We start from the raw sequence: 26,999 nt of genomic DNA on the forward strand, positions 1-26,999 counted from the left end.
GTGCCACAGAAGAGTAAAAATGAAGCAAAATACAATCAAACAACAACAAAAAGAGTGGAAATGCTATGTTCTGAACCACACTCAATTCCCATAGTCCTCTCTCTAGGTGTAGATGGCTCTCTTCATCACTGAACAATTGGAACTAGTTTGACTCATCTCATTGTTGAATTGATCATCGTATAATCCTGTTGTTGCCATGTATAATGATCTCCTGGTCCTGCTCATTTTACTTAGCATGTTTTATTATTCTTGATAAAGAACCCTGTACACAAAAAAAATCTGAAAAACACATTTGCAACTATATAACAGAAGCTACTACATTCAGTACCCCTTTCATTCCAAAGAATTATTCATGTTTCATCAGCAATTGTTCTGATTGGAAAAGTCCATTGGGAAGTAGACTCTTACAGGATGATTACAGAAGTTGGAGGAATTGAATACATTCTCATCCTCTACAGCTGTTCCTACATGAGGGCTTTCTTTATCTTGCCTTTCTAGAATGACTTCCAGGAAAATAAAATAAATGTGCATGTGTGTTTGTATGTGCATGTGTATCTTTGATTTATTTTGCATATATATGAATGGAATGGAATGGAATGAATGGGATCAGAAGGATGGACTATAGACCTAAAGCTTGAAAGGTTTTTAGAGTTTAATCTCCACATCTTACAGATTAGGAAATTGGGGCCCAACAAGGCCAAGTGATTTGCCCAAGATCACAAAGGAGTCAACATCAGAAGCTGAATTTTGAACTCAGGTCCTACAACTTCATAACTGGTACTCATTCCCCTGTATTAAACTGTTTAATATAATCTCCTGTGATACAATATAAACTCTTTAAAAATATATTTGACTATGGATTACTATCACCTAGAATAATGCCAATTATAGAGCAAGCATTTAATCAATGTATGTTGATTAAGATTCAGAGAGAATAAAAAGCTTCCAATAAACCTCCTTCGAGACCATGTTTATGGAAGAAAAAAAATCGGAACCTATCAAAAAACTATCTAGTTTCTTGCCTTCTAAATGAGAGGGAGAAGGGTAGGGGAAGAAAGAGAATTTGGGATGTAAGAGTTAAAAGATGTGAGAACTCTAACACAAGAAATAGCTACAGTAACATTGTGAACTGAGACCTGAATCAGTAAAGAATTCACTCTCTTCTAACATAAATCATTTAAGATAAATGCGTAAGAAAAGTAAATGTAAAGAAAATGCCTAAGCAACACATGGAAATAGAAGTGATGTTGACAAGCACAAAGAGCAAAATATATGTAAATAATGATGTGAGAAATTAAAAGGAAAAAAATACCCTTCAGATGCAACATTAACTAGCAAACAGCCAAAAGTCCATAAGCTGCTATGTAATTACTTATACCTAAAGAAGTAATCTAACAAATAATGACTTAGTTTTTCACTGATCCATTTTCATTACCATTCTCTTTCGAAGGTTCCAGCTCCCCCTACTGGCTTTGTGTACAAATACATAAAAGAAAACTCATAATATGGCTATAGCTAGATATTTGGAATTTCCTTCTTCCCTCCCTCCCTCTCTCCTCTCTCCCTCCCTCTTTTTCTTCCTTCCCTCCTTCCTCCCCTTCTTTTTTCTCCCTCCTTCCTTCCCTCCTTCCTCCCATTCTTTTTTCTTTATTTTTTTTCTTTCTTTCTCTCTCCCTCTCTCTCCTCCTTCCTTCCTTCCTTCCTTCCTTCCTTCCTTCCTTCCTTCCTTTCTTTCTTTCTTTCTTTCTTTCTTTCTTTCTTTCTTTCTTTCTTTCTTTCTTTCTTTCTTTCTTTCTTTCTTTCTATCTATCTATCTATCTATCTATCTATCTATCTATCTAAATGAAACAGGTGTCCTGTTGATCAATATCTCATCCCTAATCCCAGTTCCCCAGACTCAAGTCAAATTTAGAAAAAAAAAGTCTGGGCCTAGGCAGGGTCTGAAGGTCTGAGACAGTCAACTCCAGGATTGGGGGCCACCACAAAGACAGGTCATTCTAAACTCAAATCTTAGGTTTGAGTTTGCAATTGGAAGGCAAAGAAAGAAGAGTCTACTTCATTATGGCAAACCTCTTTCTCCCACGAAACCATAGAAGACCTATTACTCTGGAATATACTCAAAGGAGGGTGTCTAAGGTGATATCCTGGAAGCTGTTCACGCCATCCTCAATAGCAAGAAAAAAAAATGTATTTAACTCCAGGATCAACAATGTGATCTTGGAAATACCCTACAAATGGCAAACCACCCTAGAAGAAATAATATGGAAAGAAATTTTAAGAATAGCAACAGGAAGGAGGGGAAAAATTGAAACAAAAGGTTTTGCAATTGTCAATGCTGAAAAATTACTCATGCATATATCTTGTAAAAAAAAAAGCTATAATTAAAAAAAAAAGAATAGCAACAGGACTCAGTATAGAGTAATACAAAGAGGCAAAATCGGTGGTAACAATGAAGGCAACAATGAATAAGGAAAACAAGGTAGAAAATAAGCTGGATTCTTGATTTCTTTATATCCAGAATTCCAAGATAAGGCCAGAGAAAACACAACTTTTTTAGCCAGAATGTGAGGAACAATGCTAGATGAAAGAAAATATAAGCATCCATGTAAGCATCCTAACAGTATCAATGAAGTCTCAAGATAGTTCAAATCTCAACCACATGGGTAATCCCTAAGAGCAGATGGAGCCTAACAGAATACTCCATACAGGCTGGAATTAATTCGAGTGGACTTTTTTTTTTGTTGTTTCTTGATGTAGAAATGACTCTAGAAAACCTCTAGAGATAAAAAGTAAAAAAATTAGCAAAGAACTGAAATTCTTGTTAGAACAAAAACTATTTTCATTTTGTTCCTTCCTTGTTTTAGGGGGAAAATGACAAAATGTTAAGAAGTTATCTCATTGGGCTGAAATCAGGAACATGCCACCTCTTGATATAACCATGAAAGTTCTAATCAGAGCAGGAATTGTCACTACAAAAGAGATTTATAAATACCTCATGAAGAAGAGTCACACATTTTAGGGGAGATAATACACATAAAGGAGATCAGTTCTAGGGAAAATGGCAAGACCCAGGAGTCTTTAGAGTGAAATAGAAGAGACAAATCACATTGGGGAAGAAATGTCACTTGAATTTTAACTAATTTTAATACTGTAAGGTTTTATTAAAACATTTATTCTGTGCTATGTGATGCAAATGTGATGGATTTTGAGAGAAGTTTTCTCCCTTATTACTCTTTCATAACTCTCAAGCTTGGATTTCCAATAAGGGCAACAAGTAGATAGAAAGACTTTCTACCTGGCCCATCTCTCTTCTTTTCCCAATCACCCTCCCACTTTCTTTGGGTTTAAAAACAAAACAAATACACACAGGCCTCACTCCAGATGCTTTCACAATGGCTGCTTCTGCCTCCTTGGTCATAGATTCTCGGTCAGAAGACTTTCCACTGGTCATGCTATCTAATGAGTGGCAGGAAATGGCATTATACAGAGCTTCATAGGGACCTTCCTCCTGTGAGTTCATGTCAAAATCAATGATCAGCTCATTTACTGCTTTCTCCACATCACCTGATGAGGAAAAGGAGAACAGAAAAAGGGAAGAAGAGGAAAACACAAAATTAAGAACTGCAATGCCTCCAAATGAAGAATCCTGATCTTGAAAAAGCTACATAATTTTGATGCCAGTTGACCATTCTGGTCCTTAGGCTTAAAAGTAAAAGAATGTTTACTTTAAAATCAGAGGGCTCAAAACTCAGAGATGGGATATCAGAAATGCAACATATTCCAAACTATTCATGACCAGAAACCGCCTCTACAAAACTGTTAACAAATGGTCATTTTACTTCAACTTAAAATTGTTCAGTGATAGTAAACTCAAGGCTTTTCCCAGGTAACTCATTCCCCTTTTAGCTAAGTCTGGTTATTCAGAAATTCTTTTTTACATGCAACTTCAATTCATTATTCCTCATTCTGCTTTCTGGGACTAAGTAAAATAGAGCAAAACCCTCTTCCACAGGAAAGTGCTTAACATATCTGAATTATCATGTTTGCTGCTTCAGATTTCTCTTTTCCATTCCTAACACCTACAGTTCTTTTAAGTTAGCTGAAGAAATTCTTAACCAGTTCAACATACTAAGCTTCTTATTAGGAGTTCATGGAAAAGATACTGTTGAGTCTCTTGTATCTTTATTCATGTCTCTGACATAAGAAATTATTTTTGTCTTTTACTTCCCCACTTTTCTCACTATGTGTGTCTATATCTAACTAACTCTTAGTGCTGAACAGAAAAGTGGATTTGGTATTGGAAGACCAAAGCCTCCTTTTGTAGAGGGTCAGAATTTCCAGTCCCTCTTCCCAAATTGCTACCCAAGCACTATTTCCTCTCCCACTTCCATTAGATGGTAAGCTCTTTGAAAGTTGGGAATGTCTTTTCTTTTCTTATATGTATCCTCCACATTTAACTCAATGGCAGCCACTTAATAAATATTTATTGATCATTAATTGATCAGATGAATATTTTTGGACATAGAAACTACACGCTTTATATAAGCAGAGGGATTATAGGATCATAGATAAAAAGGGCTGTAGAAACAAACTCTGACTTCTTCATTTCACACATGAAGAACTGAGATTGAAGAAGTAGCAGACTATGGGAGAGCAGTTCGAAATGTGAAAATTTTACAACAGGCCAAGATGCCTCTTATTAATGTTAAAGGATCACAGACAACATAAAAAATGATTTAGCAACAGGCTATGAATAAAGGCTTTTTTTTTTTTTTTTTTAAGATTAGAGGGAAGGGAGGAATCTAGAGACTTAGAAGTTATGGACAGACCTAATGAAGAATGGTATGCCCATTATGTCTATGTGAGCAACTTGATGATGAAACAGTTGAATATGCCATAAATATGCTAAAAAGACAGTCTTAGGAATTTGGCCTCAGGGTGTGTGATAATGGCTGACAATGAGAACAGGAGAGGTTCCTTTAAAGTTTACATTATTCTAGACAATGGAGATGGGATAGACTGGTTAAAGTTTCCCATGCTACAGCAAAGACCAAAAAGAAGTTGCATTGACTTACCCAAAGTTATGTAAATAGTGACAGAGAGAATATAAACTCTAAACTTTAAATCCAATACTTTTTCTGATGAGTCAGATATTTCACAAATGCTTGAAGTATTGAACTTCAGGCACAGACTGTCATCAGTCATCACTACTTGTGGTGTATGAATCATAATAAATAAAGGAAAGAAGACAGAACTACACATCTATCATTTTGCTTTATGATAGAATACAAGCTCCCTGAGATCAGACACAATTTTGATCTTGTCCTCCAAGACTTTGTATATAGTATTATTTAATAAATCTTCATGGAATTGAGCTGTTTTATCTATGGAGAACGATCATTAAAATAGAAATTATAGAACAAAAAAAATATTAACAAGTAACCGAAACCCCAAATAAGTGAAATAGTAAGAAAGTACCCAGCTAACATAAATTAGTTCTAATACTAGATTCCTGGAGAAATTAAATAGCAGATTATCAATTTAATTTGTGGATTTTGTTATTAAATCACACTACCTGTGCCCTTTGGAATATAATAGCATCCCAAAGACATTATAGGATATGGACTACAGAAGCACTGAACCTCCAAAAAAATATATTGGGTTCCAGGACTCTCCTATATGGTCCATCAAATGTTGTGGTAGGGGTTGAACTCCCCAAAATATATTAGGGTCACAAGCCAGTGTCACAAAGTGTCTCAAAAGAATTTGTAGGCCTAGATCATCTCCAAATCAAGAGGCAAAGACCTTACTATTTATTACACTACTGGCTGGTAGGCCTACTTCCTTTTCTTTTTTTTTTTTTTTTTCTGAGGCTGGGGTTAAGTGACTTGCCCAGGGTCACACAGCTAGGACGTATTAAGTGTCTGAGACCAGATTTGAACTTGGGTCCTCCTGAAGTCAGGGCTGGTGTTCTATCCACTGTGCCACCTAGCTGCCCCGGCAGGCCTACTTCCAAATAGGAATTTTAGTCATTAACAAAGGGAAAGATTTGGGCTGAATTCCCTAGTGGAACATGACATTAATAAAGGGAAGATGCCAAAAGACAAGCTAAGTCCTAATGGACTAGCTATAAAAAGAGGAAAGACACATAAGGCAGGCAAATGTTCCTAGAGAATTTGCTGCCATAAGTTTCCTAATAAACCTGCAAAAAAAGTGGGTTACTTGTAGATTATTTTATAGGAGGTTAACATCATAACTGATTGGGCACAATTAACTGTGGAGTCATGATAATTTTGTCAATGCAATGAATTCCACAAAAAAATATAAGATAATCCTATTAAAGTTCCTTACTGCTTGCCTCAGTGGGTAGTTGTGAAATTTCAACTAGGTAGGGCCCTTGTTATAGCTAGTTCATTAGGACTAGATTAGTTGCTTTTCCTTTTTTTTTGGACTACCTGCTAGATCAGCAGAATTCTGAATACTATATAATAACTTGAATCCAACAAGGCATCTTTTAAAAAATCATTTATCAAGGCATTTTAAAATATCATTTAGGCAAAACAGAGATGTGTGGGCTAGATAATAAAAGAGGTAGTTCTAAGATTGGTTGAAGAGCTGAATCAAAAGACAGGTAGAGTACTATTAGTGAAGTATACTTTATTTTTGCTTTTCTATTCAACATAAGGTCATAAATTTCGAGCTAGAAGGGACTTTAAAAGCTAACTAGTTAAAAAAACAAAACAACAACAAAAAAAACCCTTCATTTTACAAATGAGGACATCAAGACTCAGAAAAGTTATGAGACTTGTCCATCCAGATAACATAGAAATAATAGAACTAAGCTTTGACCTCAGATCCTCTAATTCCAATCTGCATTTCCATTGTATGCTGTCTTAATAAGAATAGGTGACATTTATCAGATTTGTGGATTTACAAAGCTAAGCAGGATCAATAAAATGGACAGAAAAATTTAGATACAAAAAGATCCAACAGACTAGAACCAAAAAAAAAAATATAAAAAGGGAACTCATAAAGTATTTACATTTGAATTAAATGCTTGTCTTTTCCTTTTGTGAATGCTTTGTCTTTGTCTTAAGTAACATTTCAATGTCATCTAAGTAATCATCCTTATAAAAAATAATTATCCTGATAATGGTGGATAGGTAGAATTTTCTGTATTAGAATACAAAGCCTTAAGTTGTTTTAGAGATGTAGCAATAGTTTGTTTTTAGGAATACTTACAAGTCAAGTGGCTTGGTAATTATGTAGCTATCTTCACAGATTTATAATTGCCACTGCCACTAGACAATTCAATTTGAAATTAACCAGGGACTTCCATAATCATAATTGCTCAGAATATTTTAAGCAAATATAATCAAAAGCTTGAGATTCTAAGCCAATTAACAATAATCAGTTGATAGAATAGCCTAGCAATGGAGGATATGTACTAGCCTTTTCTGAAAATTTACCTATCTGAATACAGGGATATGGCCTAAGTAACTTGTAAAGTTACATCTTCTTAGCAGAATTGATGACAGCAAGAAGTATTAACTAATTTTTCAAACATAATTTTCATCAAGTGCAATCCAACCTCAAATATTTGGATTTTGTTATATTGTCTTTCTAACCCTTCCTTCCCCATCAACTTCTGCCTATTCCCCTACCCCAAGCTTGACTGAACACAAACATCCATCCTAGAATATATGGAAGTAGGTAGATTATATATTAATTTTGGGAAACAAAGTGGGCAAAAGAGGGAATTCCTGAAGAACTGTTCCAACCTAACACAGCAACAAATCTGCTCAGTGTAAGTTCAGATAAATTATACATTAAGAAATGTATCCTGAAATTAACAGTTCCTTAATAGAATGAATATTGGTCACCAAAAACTTATTCTTACTGTACAGAGCTGGGGATTCCAAAGCAGAGAGAGAAATTTTACATTCAGTTCATCCTAGGCCTCAACTGCAAGATAGAGCCATGCTCACCTTGAGACTTCAGGGATGATGAGTCCAAATGAGGGATGAATGATGGCTGGGCTCTGATAGATTTGTCTCCTTCTTTTGTACTTCTTTTCCCAATCATGTGTTCTACAAAGATAAGGAAAAAACAAAACAAAACAAAAAACAAAACAAACAAAACAAAACAAAAAAAAAAACCATTGGAACATATAGGTTTCTCTATTTATCACTCTGTTCTACCCTCAGTAGCCACACCGGGAGGGCTATCTTCTCCTCCTTCCCACAAACTGACCTTCAATAAATGCTGCTATCTGCTGACTCTTCTGGGAAGGAAGCTCTCGTACAGTGTCTAGTGCAGTTAGCCCCCGATTATCTTTTATATTCACATCAATTCCTGGAGATGTACATAGAAAGAAGCAGTAGAATGAGAATTTTCAAGACAACTTCAGATACAGCCAGATTTGAAGTCACTTACATCAACCTTCCAGCAGAAATAATGGTTACCTTCTAAAATCATTTAATCCAGCTATCAAAAACCAGATCTTACACTTACACAGTCAAACAAATGCAGACATACATGTACTGGGTTCAACTGCAGCCAGTGGAAATCAACCCCCTCCTGAGATGCTGTTCAGTCCCGACCCTCACATGCCGAATACAAGAGCACTGCCGACCTCTCACCTGCAGCCAGCAGGATTTGAACCACATCTGTCTTGCCAAACAAAGCAGCCTCATGCAAAGCACTGCCCTTCTCCGTCTGTAAAGCAAACAAGAACTCAGTGCAGGACCCAGTCAGAAATTGTGATCCCAGAGATTAGCATGTGTTTATATGAGAAACAGAAATTCCAAATGATTAAAGCCAACAAAGGGGACACAAAGGGAAATACACCAAACACACACACACACCCTTTTAATAATCATCTCTTGTAGTTTTCTCTTTTTATAATATTTATTGTAAAAATTTACAATATTTTTATTTATATTTTTGGGCCTGTGAGAAAATACCGCAGTGAGCCACATGTGAGACTCATCAGCTCCACTCACTTGTCTAGCTACACATATCTCTAATGCCCACAGTATGAGGATCATGAGGGAGAAAAGTGCTTGAGGAAGATTGGGTGCAGAGATCTGAAGTCACTTCCTCTTCAGATGTAATTGGAGCCATGTAAAAACTATGACACTGGGCATTAGTAGTTTGAAAGATGAGTATATATAAATAAATTTGGAGTTTTATTCACTGTCATGTAGAGAAGCTTTGAAGATACTTTACTATGTTACATAGTGATAATATGAATTTGCCAAGAATGGAGAAGTCTGAAGTCGAAAAAACCCCCACAAAACTTGAAGCTATATTATCATGGCTACCTGGTAGTTACTATCCATCCCAGCATCCAGAAGGACACGGACCACAGCTTTGTGGCCATTTCGTGCAGCCAAGTGCAAAGGAGTGTGTTTCTTAGTGTTGCAGCTTAAGAGGTTGGGGTGAGCATTGAGCAGCATCTTCACCACCTCCAGCCTCCCATATAGTGCAGCCAAATCCAGTGGTGTCTCAAACTTGTTATTGCGCATGGTGGGATCAGTTAGTTCCTCCAAGAGGACCTTCACCACCTCCGTGTGGCCATATTGAGCTGCACAGTGGAGGGCTGTCTCATTGTCATTATTCTAAAGTAAAAAAGGAGACCAGCATAATCAGGTAGGCTTAATACACGGACAAAAATGCATCAGGTGGAAATAACAGTAAAACTATTGAAGTTTAAATGAAGAAATGGCAAAAAATATTTCTGTACACATTAATTTGAAAATATTTAATAGGTGACTGCTCTTCTGTATAATAAATTTATAATTAGATAAGAGTGTCACCCATTAAAGTGGTCAGTGTGGCCTGGGGAATGTATCAGTTCCTAATGAGTAGACAGATATCAGTTCCTCATGAACTCCTCAAAGCACACTGACCACTCTTATGGGAGACACTCTTAGCTAAATTACAAATGCCCTACTGCAAAAGAAAAACAATAGCCTACTAAGTATTTTCACATTAATGGGTATGACTAACCATCTCTCTCTCATATTTTGTGCAGAATCAGAAGATAGCATACACAAAAAAGGGATCCTACAGAAATCTGATATAGGCCAAGCACAACAAAATCATAACTCTCAATTAAATTTAAACTTCAATTAGCTTTACAATACAATACTTATCTAATGACAAAATTTTGATTCTCAATTTGTCAGCCATCCCCTTTGTCTTAATCACCAGCTTTTATAAAAAGGCTGAGCATTTTCATATGGTTTCTAGCATGCAAACCAATCATGAATGTCAAGTATAGAAACCACCCAGGAAAACAGAGCCAATCATTTTACATATCAGCCAACATCTTCCCCCACCTCCCATCAGAGAGAGAGGGGAGGGAGACACCCAGAATGGGGGATGATGACATGAAATGATGCTAAATGTAAAAAGAACTCAGGAGACCCCTGACTGCTGTACTTGCTTCTACTAGAAATGCCTAAATCAATTAAGACATGCAATATCTATAATTAAAATAGCAGTGCAAATAACAGTTTACATAGAAGATACAATCATACTTTTCAAAATTGTTTGCAAGGTGCAAAATATACAAATATGATGTTTTTCTATTAATTTAAATCCAGACATCCCTCAACTCCAATTTGACTTTTAATTTAACTAAAGAGCATAATCAAAGGAAAAAGGAAGAGGTTTCAGAAGCATTTATTAGGCTACTATATTCTGAAAACATTATTTGTTCCAACTGTGTTGCAACTTTTCTATTTTCTTACAATTAAAAAAAAATACACATACATTGCATAACTTAAGACATGGAGAAAAGGAATTTCCATGTAACTTCTTAGGAACATTTAGCCAAGTCTTTGGATTGATTTAGGAAGAATTTTAAAAATTTATCTGCTGGCTTTCCAACTCTGAGACAGGCAAAACTTTAGAAAAGAGAATACTAAAAACATCAATATTTTGCACCTTTCAAAGTATAAAATTAAAGCTTTCTATAATTGCTTTAATTCTATTAATAATGTTAAATTTTATTCTAGGGATTATCCAAAACCATGCATGCAACTCCATCTGATTTTGATCTGGTATTTGACTGCATCATTTTTTCCTGCTGCATTATCACCCAGAAACATCTGGAGCTGCTAGGAACAGGGCCACTATGACTAGAATTCACTAATAAACTATAATAAGAAAGTTGGGAAGGAAGAAACAGTAAAAGCAGCCATAAGCAGAAGTAAATGCACACAGATAAATATAAGGTGCAGAGAAAGCAAAACATTAAGCTTAAACAGGGCTCAAGTAAAGTTGCTGTTGGATACATACTTCAATCATCATTACCAATCTCTGTCAATGACAAAAATAGTCTTCCTCTCAGTGCATGAGTGCTCCAAAGTCCAAAGCGGGAGGGAGGGAGGGAGAAGAAGGGAGAAGAAGAGAGGGAGAGAAGGAGAGAACGAAGAAACTGTGACTGACTGTGTGTGTGTGTGTGTGTGTGTGTGTGTGTGTGTGTGTGTGTGTGTGTGTGTGTTTAAGTGATAATGGCAGCAGCACACCTGCTTTCAGGAACAGCAACTATGGGCCCACCTGACTTATTTCTGCTCAGTCATCATGTGCCACTCAGAATGAGACTTATAGGAAGGCCCTAGTCTTTTTAAAGCCTGCCCAAGCTCCTTTATGACTTCTTTCTATCTATAACCTGTCTCTGCCTTACCATGCCTGGCAGTTCATGTCTCCAGTCATAGATAGTAATTTTGACTTCATGACTTTATAATGAGATCTATCTCCTGGATTACTCTTCTTTAAACTGGCAAATACAAAGTCCTTTTTTACAAAGAGAAAGTACAATAATCGTGTAACTTGTATCACATGACTTCTCTTTCATCAAAACAAAATAAACACAAACTGTATATAGCTTGAGTAGAGAAACTTTCATCCAGGAAAGTCCATATATTCTAGAGGAAACACTTAGGGCTCTTTTACTTACTGAATTAATTTTTCTTTGGTTAAACACATATCAATTGCCAATTGCAAGTATAGTATAATACCATCCAGCAAAGAAAACTAAAATATCTCTTGCGCCATTCTTTTTGAAGATGAACTGATGCTACCTTTTTCTTAACCCTCAGTATTCACTCAAATTGCCTCAAGACTGCCACACAACAACCAGGTCTTATTTACCACAGGTAGAAGGCAACTTGCATTTTCTCCTTCAACACCAGTCAATGAGACAAGCAATAACAACTCTTTTTTTCTTACAAGATATAAAGCAATATTCTCATCCTCCAGTAAAAAGGAGATGCCTGATCCCTCTGATCAAATGCTCATTCTTTCTCTGCTCTCTTTATATCTGAATCTGAATGTCCTTGTTAGTAACACAGTTTCTCCTTTGGAATAAAAGAGTCATCAAACCATTTAAGTCAGACAAGCACCAAGAATCCAATGAGAATTAATAAAAAATATAGGCATGTGAAAGATCTGTTTCCTGAAAATAAGCATGCTTAAAAACCTCTAAAGGTCACATCCTAAGTACTAACTTCACACTCTAAGACAATTCAAAGAATCAGCAAATAAAAAACTGGAAATAGAAATAGAAACATGGGATGAAGAAGAAAGTAAAGCACCATAATTTCTAAATTATCCTTTACAAATTTCCTATTTCCTACATGAACCACCTGAAGACCACCTTTCTATCTGCCTTACTGTAACTCAGTATTTGGAAGAATTAGATAACATGAACTGTTTACATGTATACATGATATAAAAAACCATGCATCTTAGCATCTGGTGAACTCTTTTCCCTCAAAGTATAAATTCTAAAAATGACAAACTCAGATTTTAAAACAAAACCAGGTCAAAATTATTTGTCTCTGCTTACTGATCAAGAGAGGAAACATAACATACAACTACATATGCAGCTAAAGAACTGTGAGGGCATTATCATAGTAGTCATTCATAGAAGAATATACATTAACAGGATCTCCTCTCTTTTGAGCATATAAAGTATGACTAAGCTTACAAACTAGTGTCACATTTAGACAAAACTTTATGTAATCAAAATACTGAGGAGCAATTTCACTAAAAGAGTAGCGGAAATAAACTAGGAAAGAAGAGCAGTTTACCATGGAGAAGACTTAAAAGGCTAGGTAAAAAGTCTGAGGGGCTGTCCTATAGAAAAAGATGATTTTTACATACTGCTCTAGGGAACACAATTAGGATTAATAGATTACTAGAAGGCAGATTTCAGTTCAACATAATGAAGAACTTTCAAACAATTAAAATACCCCCAAATGGAAAAGGCTACCTCTTGAAGAGATAAATTCCCCAACAATAAGAGATTCAAAAATAAGTCAAACGACTACCTATAACCAATAGTGCAGGCTATCTAAACCATGTGGGAGATGGAGGAAATAATTTTGAAGATACCTTCCAATCCTTAATAATCTGTTATTTTAAAAACATAGTTCCTCTGGATGATAATTTTGAGACATTCTAGTCAAAATAGCATTGCTTAAAATACAGTTCTAGCTTCACATAGTTATTATTGTTAAAAGTTTTCTTCTGGGTATTTGCAAAATGGGCAAAAAAAATTGCAAAAAAAATTAATGTTGAGCACAACATTAATGTTAATAAAAATCCCATTTGCTTCAAGAAAAAATTACTCCCTTCATCTCTACAGGCAAATGTCTACAGCACTGTGTCAAACTCAAAGAGAAATAGAAACCACTAAATTATACATAAGATCCCTGTGGACCATGTTTTAAAATGTAATGTCAGCTATTTTATTGTACTTTTCTTTATTTTGTTAACTATTTCCCAATTACATTTTATCTCATGTCTGACACCTCTATACAAAATAGCAAACTGATTCCCAGTCAGACCAAATGGGTCACTGAAAAAAACAAAACAAAAAAAAAAAAAAAAACAGGCATAAGGCAAGAATGTTATGTTTATGAGCCTTGTCATTCAATATGGTGTAGGTACCACTCAATATGGTGTAGGTAGCAAATCCATCTAGATTTGTTGCCCTAAAACCAATACATATTATTCCATCTTTCAAAGTACAATTTTTAATAAGTAAAAAATTGCTTTTTAAGTGTGATAAGGTGTTAGTCAAAGATATGCTCTAACTCTTAGTTTTTCATTAACTAGGCTCTTCTTTAGTTGTGCAGGCCAAATCAAAGTCACAGGAGAAAGTATTTTCAAAAACTAGTGTCTCTTTAAAACTTGCCTTCAATCATATGCATTAGTAGCCAATAAAGCTACAAAAAGGAAATAATTCTAAATCCCCTTTTTCTATCCTTGGAATGAGGTTTTCCCTTTTAAGTGTACATTTTAACAAAGTTCTGCCATGAAAATTACTCCATTCCCAGATTCTTATGAGAAATGACACTTTACATCCACATTGTAAGGACAGACCTCAAAAACATTTAAAACAGTATGTGCTTTCCATTTGGAAATGAAAGTGTCTTTCTAAAGTTGTAACTGGTATGTATGTGTGAAAAAAATCTACATATCCTAATAATTTGCATAACAGTCTTGATCATAAATTTCGAGCAAAATCTCAGCATCCTTAATGGCTATCAAGAAAGAGAAGAGGGAGAAGGATCATTAATATTGAATTGCTCCTTAACGAAATGAAAACATGAAACTTATTGTCATCTTCTTTGAATTATAAAAATTATTTGTTGCCTGCTTTCTCTTCAGAAAATTAATAGGGAAGAAATAGAAGGTAGCTACATGGGCAACATTATGACTCAACCAGAGTTTGGTTTCTTTCTTTTACACCATAAATCTCATGTGAAATAACATCTCTGGTCAAGCAGAATTACTATGACTGAGGAAGCTGGGGCTTAAAAGGAAAAAGCCAGAGAGGCTCCAAATGGTAAAAGGATAGTCAGCTGAGCGTGACACTCTTAAAACCACATCCCATCATAAATCAGTAGACTCATTACGTGCTTATAGCCTGAGAATAAACTCAATTAAATATGGCAAGTGTCTGAGAAAGATACTTTCTCTTCATTTATTTTCTCTCTGCTGATAGCCTGATCAAGTAACTTAAGAAATTTTTTTTGATCTACCTCATCAACCATTCAGCTTTAATGGCGATTTGTAAGCTATTTTTGTGCTTTTTTAGTGGGTCAAGAATGACTAAGCAGAAAGAAAAGCAAACAAAGACTAAAGACAGAAGATGGAGTCTTAAAAACCAGACACAAGTAAAACCAGACTTAATAAAACAAGAGCAAAGTAGCAAGCGAGCAAGATCTTTGAAAGAAATACACATGGCCTTTTTCTCCTATCCCCACCAAGAGCCACAAGCATCTCTCACTTTGGAAAGAAATACGGCAATCAGATCCCAAAAGGACATGAAGAAAAATGTATTCATGTTCCAGCAGGTAAAAGCTTATTAAGAATATTAATTTGCCTAATTATCCTTGAAGTACATGGATTTTTCTAACAGCAATTTTAGAAACATAGCATCAAATTAAAGAGCCTGTGCCCTGATTCTTCAGGCACATGTACACACATATTGATTTTAAGCTTTTCAGATTTTTCTTTAAAAGTAGACAATTTTACTGGTGATGGTTTGAATTTTAAAAATTGTTTTACTATCCCCAGAAACAACACAGAAGTAGACAGGATCGGAGCAGTCATCAGTCAGGATGATGAAAATTGCCTGAGAGTGGGAGCTAGAGAGAGCCCAAGACTGGGTGCAGCTCAGAGCAATGATGCAGAGAAATCCTGTCAGTTAAGTACACACCTTTGCATTGATATAAGGATCAAAGGGGCCGTACTTTTTGAGTTCTTTGATCTCAAGAGCATTCTACAAAAAGGAGAGGAAAAAAAAAGTGATAATAAAATGGATGAAATACAGCAATAAAGTAATGTGTAGCCCCAAAAAGGAAACCACATTCACCAAGGTACCTTGAAAAGAAATCACTTGTGGCACAGCAACTCAACCTCTACAGTACCTCACCTCACTACTAATTACCCCATCTGTATAGGCAGTTAACTGAAACCATCACTTTAAAAAGTTCTAAACAAACCAAAGTAACAACCACTTAATTGACTTTTTCCATTTGCAAAGACTATCTAAATCCATCACATTCTCCAAGGAATGGTAGACTACTCTAGTGCTGATCTGACTGACAGATTTTCATAACATGGAACTGGAGTCTCATTCTTATAAGCTATTCCACCAGCACCTCTCATTACTGCCCACCATGGATGCTCAAAGTAGGATGAGGCTGTGATATAGATCAGGATTTCAAACTCAATTAGTTAACTTTACCAGGATCCAAATTTCAAGATAAAAATCAGGACACAAAAGGAATGCAAAGTTAAGAACATTTCTTAAATTAGAGGTATTCTCTTGTAGCCATTTAAAAGTTGAGAAAGAACAATTAAAAACAAACTTCCTCCTTAGTGTCTTTTAGCAACAATCAGACACGGGGTAAAGCAGCATAATGAAAGTTAGGCTTTTGTTAAGCCTAATGTTAAATGTTAAATGTTAAAAAAGAAAACAAGGATTAATCAAATATTGATGACCCACCTAGACACCGTACTCTCAAAAGGAATGGGAAACTGACTATTAACCACATATAGGCATCAAAGACACATCTAGATGACCCAGAAGATAGTGCTGAACTTGGAATCATCCAAATTCAAATCTTGCCTCAGACACTAGCTATGTGATCCTACATTACATCTCTGAGTCTCAGTTTCTTCATCTATAAAATGGAGATCATTATAGTATCTACAGAGTTGTAGTGAGGATCAAAATAACATGTCAAGTGCTTTGCAAATTTTAAATAAATGTTCATCATTATTATTTCAATATAAGGAAAACTGAAAGCTCTTCTATCTTAGTTTTCATGTGCCTATGGGCTAAGATTCCTTCTTATAAATTATACCACATCCCTAACAGCTTAGCACACTCTTTAGGGCCATGTTTGGAAGACAGTACCTTATAAGTTTGATCCTACACAGGATGAACCTCTGTCAGCTTCGGTAGCTTATGTGTGAGGAACAATATCAACTTAAATGCTATTGATTAACAATTACTTAGCTCAGTTAAGGGACTTAGGTAAATGGGGATGAATGTATCTCAGTAATTGGACACAGTTTTATTTATATTCTCAACAACCAAGAACAATAATATCCTCTTTCAAACAATTTTATGAAGTAGAGAAAAGGTAAGAAGAGTAGATAAAGAAAGAGGAGATGTCAAAAAGATCTATATGCCAAAAAGGTATTCCATCCTCACAATTTATACATATGCCTGCATAACTACAAACTAGGATAAGATTTACCAACAAGAAGTAGCATTGAAGAAAAGGGAGTTAAAAAGAAAACAATGTGTCTAGGAAGAATAAACCAAGACTAGGGCTATAGAAATAAAATGGCGCACCACTATCACCACATTATCCTATAGTCAGATTACATGAAAAGTCTTCTTCCGACCTGCTCATTGACTTTGGTGTGGGAGGGTCCTTGGTGGATGAGTAATCGAACTATCTGAGCATCCCCTTTCCAGGCTGCCAGGTGAAGAGGGTAACAGCCTTTACAATCAGCCACATTGGTCAATGCATCATTCCTTAGAAGAACCTCCACCACGTCCCTGGAAGGCAATAATATCTGATAAGCTTACATAATTCAAAACTGTCTTTCCTATGTTACCAATATTTAGTTGACACAATCTTCTTCATTTCCCTTTCTCTCAAGCAAACTACTCACACAAATGTAGATAGGATAGTCTAATTTTCTGGAGCCATGTTGTCTGAATCACTCCTTCATCAATGTTTTTTTAGCACAATCTCATTTCTACTCATCTGAAATGTCTGATTTCCTTGTCTGTGAAACCACCCCTCACTTGTGATGCTTTAAAAGCACTCTAGAATAAAATTTACATAAAAGAAGTATTATAAAAACCCTTGGTATAATTTAACATATTATTCAAGGCAATTATCCCATTGTGCTGAATGCAGAAGGATGGGAGTAGGAATTAATTCAAATATAAGCTAAACACATATGGCATAATTTGAATACTTGGAAAGGGAAAGTTAGCTTTCTTCTTGGTGACACTATTAAGTAAGTAAATACAAATGCATAATTATCCACCATACACATTAAATCAGACAAAGTCTTCACTGTAAATAAAAACCACCAACATTAACACAAAGCATGATATAAATGAACAATCCTAAGGAACTAAACAAGGATAAACTATGTTCTAATATGGAGAGATGATACATGTGTCCCCTCTCACCCAATTGTGGGGAGAGGCATAGAGTCTATTTAGACAGAAGGCTCAAGAGGGGTTCTGTTATATCTTGATTAAAAAAAAAAAAAAAAGAATGGAAAGAGAGAAGAAGAGGGAAAGGAAGGTTAGAGGAAATTATCTCATGTAATCAGAATGAACATATAGAATCTATATAAAAAAGGAGTGAGAGGAGTTGATTCTTGAACCTTACCCTGATTTGAGTCAAAGGACAGAAGAACATACACATATGTACATAGGCACACATTATATGCACACATGCATGTAAGTGAACACACACACAGAGTTGGATAGAAAAGTACATTTCACTCAACAGTGGAGGAGAAAGGGAAGTAAAAAAGACAAGCAAAAGTTTAATAAAGTATGTACAAAAATATTCATGATTAATAAAACCTAATTTTTTCATCAAGTACTCCAAGGCTTTACCCTAATTGGATCACCACCAATATTTAAATACTTTCATTTCCTATTATATTGTTTGTACTTGGCAACTTAGTAAAAAACACTTACCCATTATCCTCCAAACATGACTTTCTTGCTCCCTTTTCAGAGTCACAATTCTTTTTTATAACTGCCTAAAATATTGTCCTTTTGAAGCAGAGTCTTGAGATATGAATGGGCATAAGTAGGGGGAAATCGGGGAAAGAGAAAGAAGCACACGATAGCAGAAAAGAATACAAGTCTTACATATAGAAATCCTGTTCTGAATATGATTCCAGAATTTACAAGCTGAAAATCACTTAACCTGTCTCAACTTAACCTCATCTACATATCAGGAAAACAGATGATGTGTATGAGAGATAGAAAGAGTCCAATTTGGCTACATCATAGAGTACAAAGTATGAGATAGGATGAAATCAGGTTAAAAAGGCAATTTAGTGCCTAATGTGAAAAGAAATTTGACAATTCAGTTAAGGATACTTTATTCAGTATCAATTGGGTATCACTGAAAGTTATAATGATTTTGACATCTAGGATAACCAGATACTTAAGCAAGCAGCACCAACTAAGTTGGGGGGGGGGGGAAGGAGGAAAAAAAAATGCTCCTTCAAACAACTTTGTAATTTATGACATGAAAATAATATAAATATTTCAAATACATTCAGTAGAATGAAGGCAATGACTATTACTATATTAACTTGAGGAAGAGAATCTCAGAATCGAAAAGGTCTCTAGAAATAGTCTAACTCACAATATGTGGAGTTTTGGTCTGCTTGCATTTTGGCAAAGACTTCACTGAGGTTCTCTCCCACATTATATTAATAATAAGTAAGTTCTAAGATTAACATTTACCATTCTTGGAGAGAAAGTATTTTTGCTTGTTGAAATAAAACAGAAGAGAGCTTAATTCATTCACAAGGAAAAGAGGGAAGAAGGGAAAGGGAGGGAGGGACCCTTCTCACTTTATACATTTGGGCAAAGGAGAATGGTGATCTAGAAGACCTATTTGGTGGCAGTATGAAAAATAGCGGGGGAGAAAGAGAGACAGACAGAGACAGAGATAGCTGTAGGGGGAAGGAAAGAAGAAGGGAGGGAAGAATGGAGAGAGACACACACACAGAGTGGCACCAAGTATTTATTATATATTAGTCAAAGCAAACCGTAATGAAGTCCTATATGAGGGTGCTGTTAATACTGAGATGGCAACAAAAGAATCTAAAAGAAGTGAGGTAAGCCAGAGATATTGTAAAGGTAAAATCAACAAGGCTTGGAAATAGATTGGATAGGTCAGATTAGAAAAAAGGCAAAAGTAACAGTGAGATATGGAACATAATTGAGTGGTAAGTGCCAAAATAGAAAATATGGGGAAACTATGGGGAAAGAAGAATTGAGTATTTTTCATACATATATATATATGTATATATATATTACAGTTACAGTGCTGACAGAACCTGTGTAGTAGAGAAGCCCTATAGATAATTGTGACATGGGAATGCTTAAGTTCAGGGAAAAAATTCAGAATAAATAGATTTTTCTATAGAAGTGCATGTAAATAAGACTTCTAAGAGAATTTAGCAAGATGAGAAAGCCAATGACAGAATCTTGAAGAATATAAACAGTAAGAGTTAGAAACAGGAAGCAGTAAAGGAGAAGAGAAACTACAATGAGAGATAAGAAAGTAATCAGAATGTGATGTCCTGGTAGCTAAACTAAAAGAGAGAGAAGTTCATAGAAGCAATTCTCAAAGTGTAGTGCAGGAACTTCTGAAGATACCTGAGATCCTTTATTTTCATAAAAGTACTAAGACATTAAAATCTGTAATCATTAAAGAACAATCGATATGATGCAGAAGGTTGGGGACAGGAGATCTCAATAATTTTTAAGAGGGGACTTGAGAACAAAAAGGTTGAGGACCACATTTACAGTGTCACAGGCTACAGAGATGTGAAAAAAGATGAGAATTAAGAAAAAGATATTATATTTGATCACCTTTAAGAAAGTAATTTTAGTACAACGATAGGAAAGAGAAGCCAGATTACAAAGGAGTTAAGGATTATGTATGTGGTAAAGAAGTGAATGCATTGAGTATTATAAACTATTTTTCCTAAAAACTTTGTTGGCAAGAGGAATTATAGAGATGAGATTACCTGTGGGGAACAAGTCAAAGGAAGGTCTTTTTTCAATTACAACTAAGTAACATTTGCTCACTAAAAATGCATGTGAGCAAGCATATGTGTACACAAGCAAACATATTTTCAAAAAGCAAAATTCACCTTTTCTTATTCCCACCACAAAACCTTCCCCCAAAGCAAGAATGGAAAAAACAAAAAACAAAACAAAACAAAAAAAACTCCAATTGTAAACATATAATTACAAACATGTACGAAAATCAAGCAAAAAAATTTCACTTCTCTATCAGGAGATAAGTGCCATGTTCATCATAGTCCTCTGTAATCATGGTTGGTGATTTACAACGAAAATAATTCCTAAATCTTTTTAAGACACTTGACTTTATAATATTGTTTTCATTGCATAAATGTTCTCCTGGTTTTGTTCAGTTCACTCTGCATCAGTTCATACATGTTCTCAAGTTTTTCTGAAACTATATAATTTCTTACCATACAATATTATTCCATCATATTCATAAAAACTCATTCAACTATTCCCCAATTTATGGGCACCACCTCGGAATTCCATTCTTATGTCAAAAAAAAAGTTATATTTTTATACTAATCCTTCCTTTAATCTTCCCTCTTTCCCATTTCTCCCATTTTCATTCTGTATTTACATACTCAACTCTGTTTATATGTATTCTTTCTTCCTTTAACCAGTTCATCTGAGAGGTTCAAACATCAGCTGCTCCTCCTATACCCTCCTCATTTTTATACATATCCATTTCTGCACCCTGAGATGAGATCATTTTCACTAACTTTCCTCCCTTCCTCCCTCACTGTATTCCTCTCCTCTCTTTTCATTCTTCTTTTAAAATCATTAACAAAATTACTCCCAAGATTTCTATTTAATTAGACTCCTTTTACAAGCCGTGATAAGATTCAGTGGGAATAGGTATCATCTCCCATATTAGAGTGTAAGCTATTTATCCTTGTTTAGTCCTTTATTACTGTTCAGTTATGTTTACCTTTGAAGTTATCCTTTATTGCTCTGTTTGAACTTCAGCCTTTTCATCAGGAATATATGGAAGTCTTCTATTTCACTGAAGATCCATTTTTTTCCCTATATCATTACACTCAGTTTTGTTGGGTAAATTATTCTTCGTTATAAAGTCTTTATCCTTTGCTTTCTGAGATAATGCAGTTCAAGCTCTCTGCTCAATTGAGTATGAGCCTCAATTGTGGCTCCCTTCAGGACTTGATTTATTTCTTTCTGAAATATTTTTTCTTTAACTTTTTCTATAACTTAGAAGTTCTGAATTTTGGCTCAAAGTTTTCATCTACAAGTTTCTTTTAAAACGTGACCAGTGGATTGTTTCCACTTTGTCCTCTTTTTTCTATTTTCCTTCTTTCTTTTTCTTTCTTTTGGTCATTATTAATGATCTCTCCTTGATCTATTTTCAGGTCAATCATTTTTTTGCTATGAGATATCTATCATTTCTCCTTTTTTTTTTTTTTTTTTTTTCTTTTTCAGTCTTTTGACTTTTACTCTCTCATGGAGTCACTGGTCCATTTGGTCCATTCTTATTCTCAGGGAGTTTGTTGCCTGAGCACAGGTTTGTATCTTTTGTACAAAGATGGTAATTTCCTTTTAATTCTTTCTTTCATACTTCTCAATTATTTTCCATTCCCCCCACTCTCCAGTGTTCTCATTGACTAAAATTTTTTACAACTCTTTCTTAATTCTGTTCATCTCAGACCGAAATTTTGTTTGAATTTGTGCTCAAAGCTGTGTTTTTCTTTAAAGCTTTTCTTATACAGGCTTTGTAATCATTTTATTCTGGGTTTTTGTCTTTAATGTCTGTCTGTAATAGCTTTTAATGGTGATTTTAAAAAAAATCATTACTCCATTCTATTTCCTGACATTGGACTTGATGTTACAGCCCATATTTCTAAAGGGAAGGTGTTAAGTCCAGGCTAGCTCCTCTGAAGGGCTCAGAATAAGTCATTGCCCCACATTGGGCACCAAAATGTAAATGTTCTGTAGTCTCTCAATTGTAATACTTTTCTGGGAGGAGATCTCTTTTCTGTAAATCCTTTTCTCTATGAGCAAGTTTCTTGGGAGGCTTCTAGAACCTTCAGCCAGAGCAAAGGTAGAATCTTGAATTCTCTTCTTCCTGAATCCTGGCTCTGAATCTCCTCCAGCTTCCCTGAAGTTCTCCTGGGAAGTCTTATCCTTGTCCCAGGCTCAATGTTGCCTCCTTTTATCCTCCCAGAGAATGGGCTTATGGGTACTCCCAGGGGCTTGTGGGAACTCCTACAGCCAATACACTATCTCCTTTTAAAGGTGTGTAAACTCTTTTTCGGAACTCCTTTTAAAGGTGTAAACTAAAGGTGTGAACCCTGAGCTAGAGAATTGTTAACTACTGCTTAACACCTAGTAAGAACCTAACAGGAAGGTCTAGGATGTTATTTCTACTGCTTTCTTTGGAATATTGAGGGTATGTTGTTTTAGCATCTGAGGGACAAGCTAGCTCAGGCTGTATAGGTATACAGGTATATATCAAGCTGTCAGTGTTCCCAAAATGGTTTAAGCGGTTTAATCCAAAGTAAAATAGGACTGCTGTCCCATTGTCCACACTTTGAAAGTTCCTGGGTTTGTATTTAAGCAATGACAGGCTTGCTGTTAGACTCAACTGCTATCAGATAGCTAGGAAGCTATGCTCTTTCAGAATGATACAGCTGCAGGCTTCCCTCTGCTCTGGAATTCCTAGCTAGTTATTTCTCTTTAATCTTCAGAATGGGCTGAAAATTAGACCCTGCTCTGCTTTTAGGAGCTGAGCCACACTGCTTACTGCTTGCTTCTGAGCCTGCTTTCTTCTTGGTATACAATACAAGACCTAAGCTGTGGGAGGAAGAAGGCAGGGCAGGGCTCCTCCTCATTTTACTTTGTTCTATGATCCATATTTGAGTAATCAACAGTAGAGCTGTCAATTGGTACCCATTCTCATCAAGGTGCCCCTGCAATGAAGATCTTCCTAGTGACTGCAAATCTCTCAGTCTCTCTATGACAGAAAATGTACTCAATTTCACTTTTTCTTCAATTACCCCAATATGATTTGGTCTAGTGGATTTCCTAGGTATATCTGGAGTTGGTAAAAAGATCCCTTAACAAGGAATTTTCTCATCACAGGAGAGAAGAAAATGGAAAAAATATTGAAAGGTTTTAAGGCATAGACTAATAACTCAAAAGTTCACGAATCCAATGCCGAGAATAGTAAACCCTAAATAAATCCTTGTTGACTGACTGATTTGAGGTATTACATCAATCAACTAATATTTATAAAGTGCCTATTTGTCAAGCACTTAGTACTGGAATACAAAGACAAAAAGGAAATATATCTGCTTTAAAAAGTTGCACATCCTATTGCAGAAAACGTGCAGCTAAATATAAACTTTAATGAAAAGCAAGTAATTTAACAGGGAAGAAGGAAACAACACTAGTAACTAGATGAATCAAGAAAGACTTCACACAAGTAGTGCTTAAAGTGAGTTTCAAAAGTAGTCAGGGATGGGAAGTGGAAGACATGAAGAGTAAGTGTGTTCTAGGGATGAGGAATAGCCTGTGCAATGGCATGATGATGACAGATGGAATGCTATGTATGAGAGAAGTCTAGCGGAACTAAGAATATATGAAGGGGAATAATGTATAACCAACCTGGAAAAGTAGGTTGGAGCCAAACTGTAAAGAGCTTAAAAGGGCAAACAGAAAAGTCTGTATTTTAATCCAGAGGCAAGAGGGAATCACTGGAATTGTTTTGTCTAGAAGTTACATGGTCAAACTTGTGTTTCAGGAATTTTACTTTGAAAGCTGTATAGTTATAAGAGGGAGACTGAAAAAAGGAAGAATTAAAAATGAGAAAGCTATTGAATAACCCAAGCAAGAGAAGATGAAGACTGAATGAAGATAGCTGTGGTATGAGTAAAGAAAAGAGGGAATACATAAGAGACGTTGTCAGAGAATCACCAGGATGTGATAACTGATTAGAAGGGAATGATCAAGGAAAGTGAAAACTAAAGAATGAGAATAAAAGGTTCACAATAGTCTCTGTGTGGAAGGAATGTTTCAGGAAACCTATTGCTTTACTTAATGCAGAATGAAAGGGAAAGAGATGGGGGACAGAAATCAAGTAAAAATAATTGTCAAGTATTTTCTATTACACATGTAAGATCATAGATGTAAAGTTGGAAGGGACTTAACTCTTATTATTATTATTTTATTTTTTGCTGGGGCAATAGGGATTAAGTGATTTGCCTAGGTCACACAGCTAGGAAGCATTAAATGTCTGAGGACAGATTTGAACTCAGGTCCTCCTAACTCTATCCACTACACCATCTAGCTGCCCCTAGCCCTAACTCTTAAAGATGAAGCAGCTAAGGTCCAAGGAAACTGAGTAACTTGCCTAAAGACACACAGTTATTTTTTAAAAATATGTTGAAATATATTTTAAATTCAATATATGTATACATATTTATACAATTATCTTGCTGCACAAGAAAAATCAGATCAAGAAGGAAGAAAAAGAAAAACTGAGAAAGAAAACAAAATGTAAGCAAATAACAGAGTGAGAATGGTATGTTGTGATCCACCTCTTTTCCCATGGTTCTCTCTCTGGGTGTAGATGTCTCTTCATCACTGAACAGGCGGAACTGGTTTGAATCATCTCATTGTTGAAGAGAGCCATGACCATCAGAATTGATCAACGTATAGTCTTGTTGCTGCTGTGTATAATGATCTCCTGATTCTGCTCACTTCACTTAGCATCAGTTCACATAGCTCTCTCCAAGCCCCTCAAAAATCATCCTGCTGGTTGTTTCTTACAGAACAGCAGTATTTCATAGCATTGATATACCATAATTTATTTAGCCATTCTCCAATTGATGGGCATTTACTCAGTTTCCAGTTTCTTGTCATTACAAGAGGGCTGCCACAAACACTCTTGCACATACAGGTCTCTTTCCCTCCTTTTAGGATCTCTTTGGGATACAAGCCCAGTAGAAATACTGTTGAGTCAAAGGGTATGCACAGTTTGATAACATTTTGAGTATAGTTCCAAATTGTTCTCTCCCGAATGGTTGGTTCCATTCACAGTTCCACCAACAATGAATAAGAAGACACACAGTATTTAAACATGAAAGGAAGATCTGGAGCTTCTTACCACAGAGTCAAAATGCCTTCTACTATATAATATGCTAAATTAAACATCTCCATCTGTTAGAATCACTGGTTAAAGGTCCCTGAAAGAAATGTAGAGTTGAACCAAAATGAAGTTTTTGGATTTTAGAGGAATTTAATCCTTACTTCCTTACTCATCTGTTACTACTATTCACAATGTGGAAATATAGGCATAAGTGAGAAGCACTGAAAGAATTGGAGATCTGGAGGGTGTGACAGCATTGTGGCATATAATTAAATACTTACTTGTGGCCATTCAGAGCTGCATGGTGCAGAGGGGTATAACCAGTGCTATCAACACAATTCACGTTAGGTCCTCTCCAAATGCTGTAGTAAAGACAAAAACCAAAACAAATCACAGACCAAATTTAAAGGCAGTTAGCAAGAAGAAAAAAAGATTGATCAAGTCTTTAGCCAAATCTATTCTCTTTTTTAAACTGATGATGATAAAATCCAAAAGCAATTAACTCTAACAACTTGGGGTTATTTAGGTTACAAATAGTTCTCTCAACAAGAAGACAAATACCAAGTCATAATTTAGCTGTCACTTTCTTAATAACTAATTTCATTATTCTCTTGTCTGAGATTCCTGTCACTGAAACCTACCAATAAGATAAAAATAATTCAGGTAAAGATTAACAACAACTAGCACACATTCCCAAAAAACACCTACCACCAGCCATAAGGACAAATACATGGGTGCATTTTTCCATATGCTGTCTCTTCTTTGGCACCATCAAGTACTCAAAGCAAGTCAGAGACACAAAGATCTGGATAACTGGTATAACTCAACTATAAGTGAACAGAACAAAAAACAAAACAAAAAACAAGTAACAACAACATCAACCCAAAAAAACAAACAAACAAACAAACAAACCCTCTGATGACTAGAGAAGGGCAAATAAGTTAATATAACTTTAGGTCCAGATCAAAGGCTCTAGGTATT

General features: G+C 35.5%; 1 protein-coding gene across 6 annotated transcripts in view; it reads right to left on the minus strand.

The window, feature by feature from the left end:
- Nucleotides 1-26,999, minus strand: part of ANKS1A (ankyrin repeat and sterile alpha motif domain containing 1A) — a 210,285-nt gene that overhangs the window by 119,962 nt on the left and 63,324 nt on the right. For 4 of the 6 annotated variants that reach the window (XM_074311203.1, XM_074311202.1, XM_074311199.1 and 1 more), the window contains exons 2-9: nucleotides 26,300-26,380; nucleotides 17,449-17,605; nucleotides 15,746-15,808; nucleotides 9,327-9,623; nucleotides 8,643-8,718; nucleotides 8,254-8,355; nucleotides 7,989-8,090; nucleotides 3,368-3,564 (exon numbers count right to left, since the gene is read on the minus strand). In XM_074311203.1, coding sequence (XP_074167304.1) covers nucleotides 3,368-3,564; nucleotides 7,989-8,090; nucleotides 8,254-8,355; nucleotides 8,643-8,718; nucleotides 9,327-9,623; nucleotides 15,746-15,808; nucleotides 17,449-17,605; nucleotides 26,300-26,380 — 1,075 coding nt within the window. The remainder of the gene's footprint in view (nucleotides 1-3,367; nucleotides 3,565-7,988; nucleotides 8,091-8,253; nucleotides 8,356-8,642; nucleotides 8,719-9,326; nucleotides 9,624-15,745; nucleotides 15,809-17,448; nucleotides 17,606-26,299; nucleotides 26,381-26,999) is intronic. The other 2 variants (XM_074311204.1, XM_074311201.1) reach the window with 1 other exon arrangement.

The sequence above is a fragment of the Sminthopsis crassicaudata genome, chromosome 4 (genome assembly GCF_048593235.1).
Source record: "Sminthopsis crassicaudata isolate SCR6 chromosome 4, ASM4859323v1, whole genome shotgun sequence".
NCBI classification, from domain to species: domain Eukaryota; kingdom Metazoa; phylum Chordata; class Mammalia; order Dasyuromorphia; family Dasyuridae; genus Sminthopsis; species Sminthopsis crassicaudata.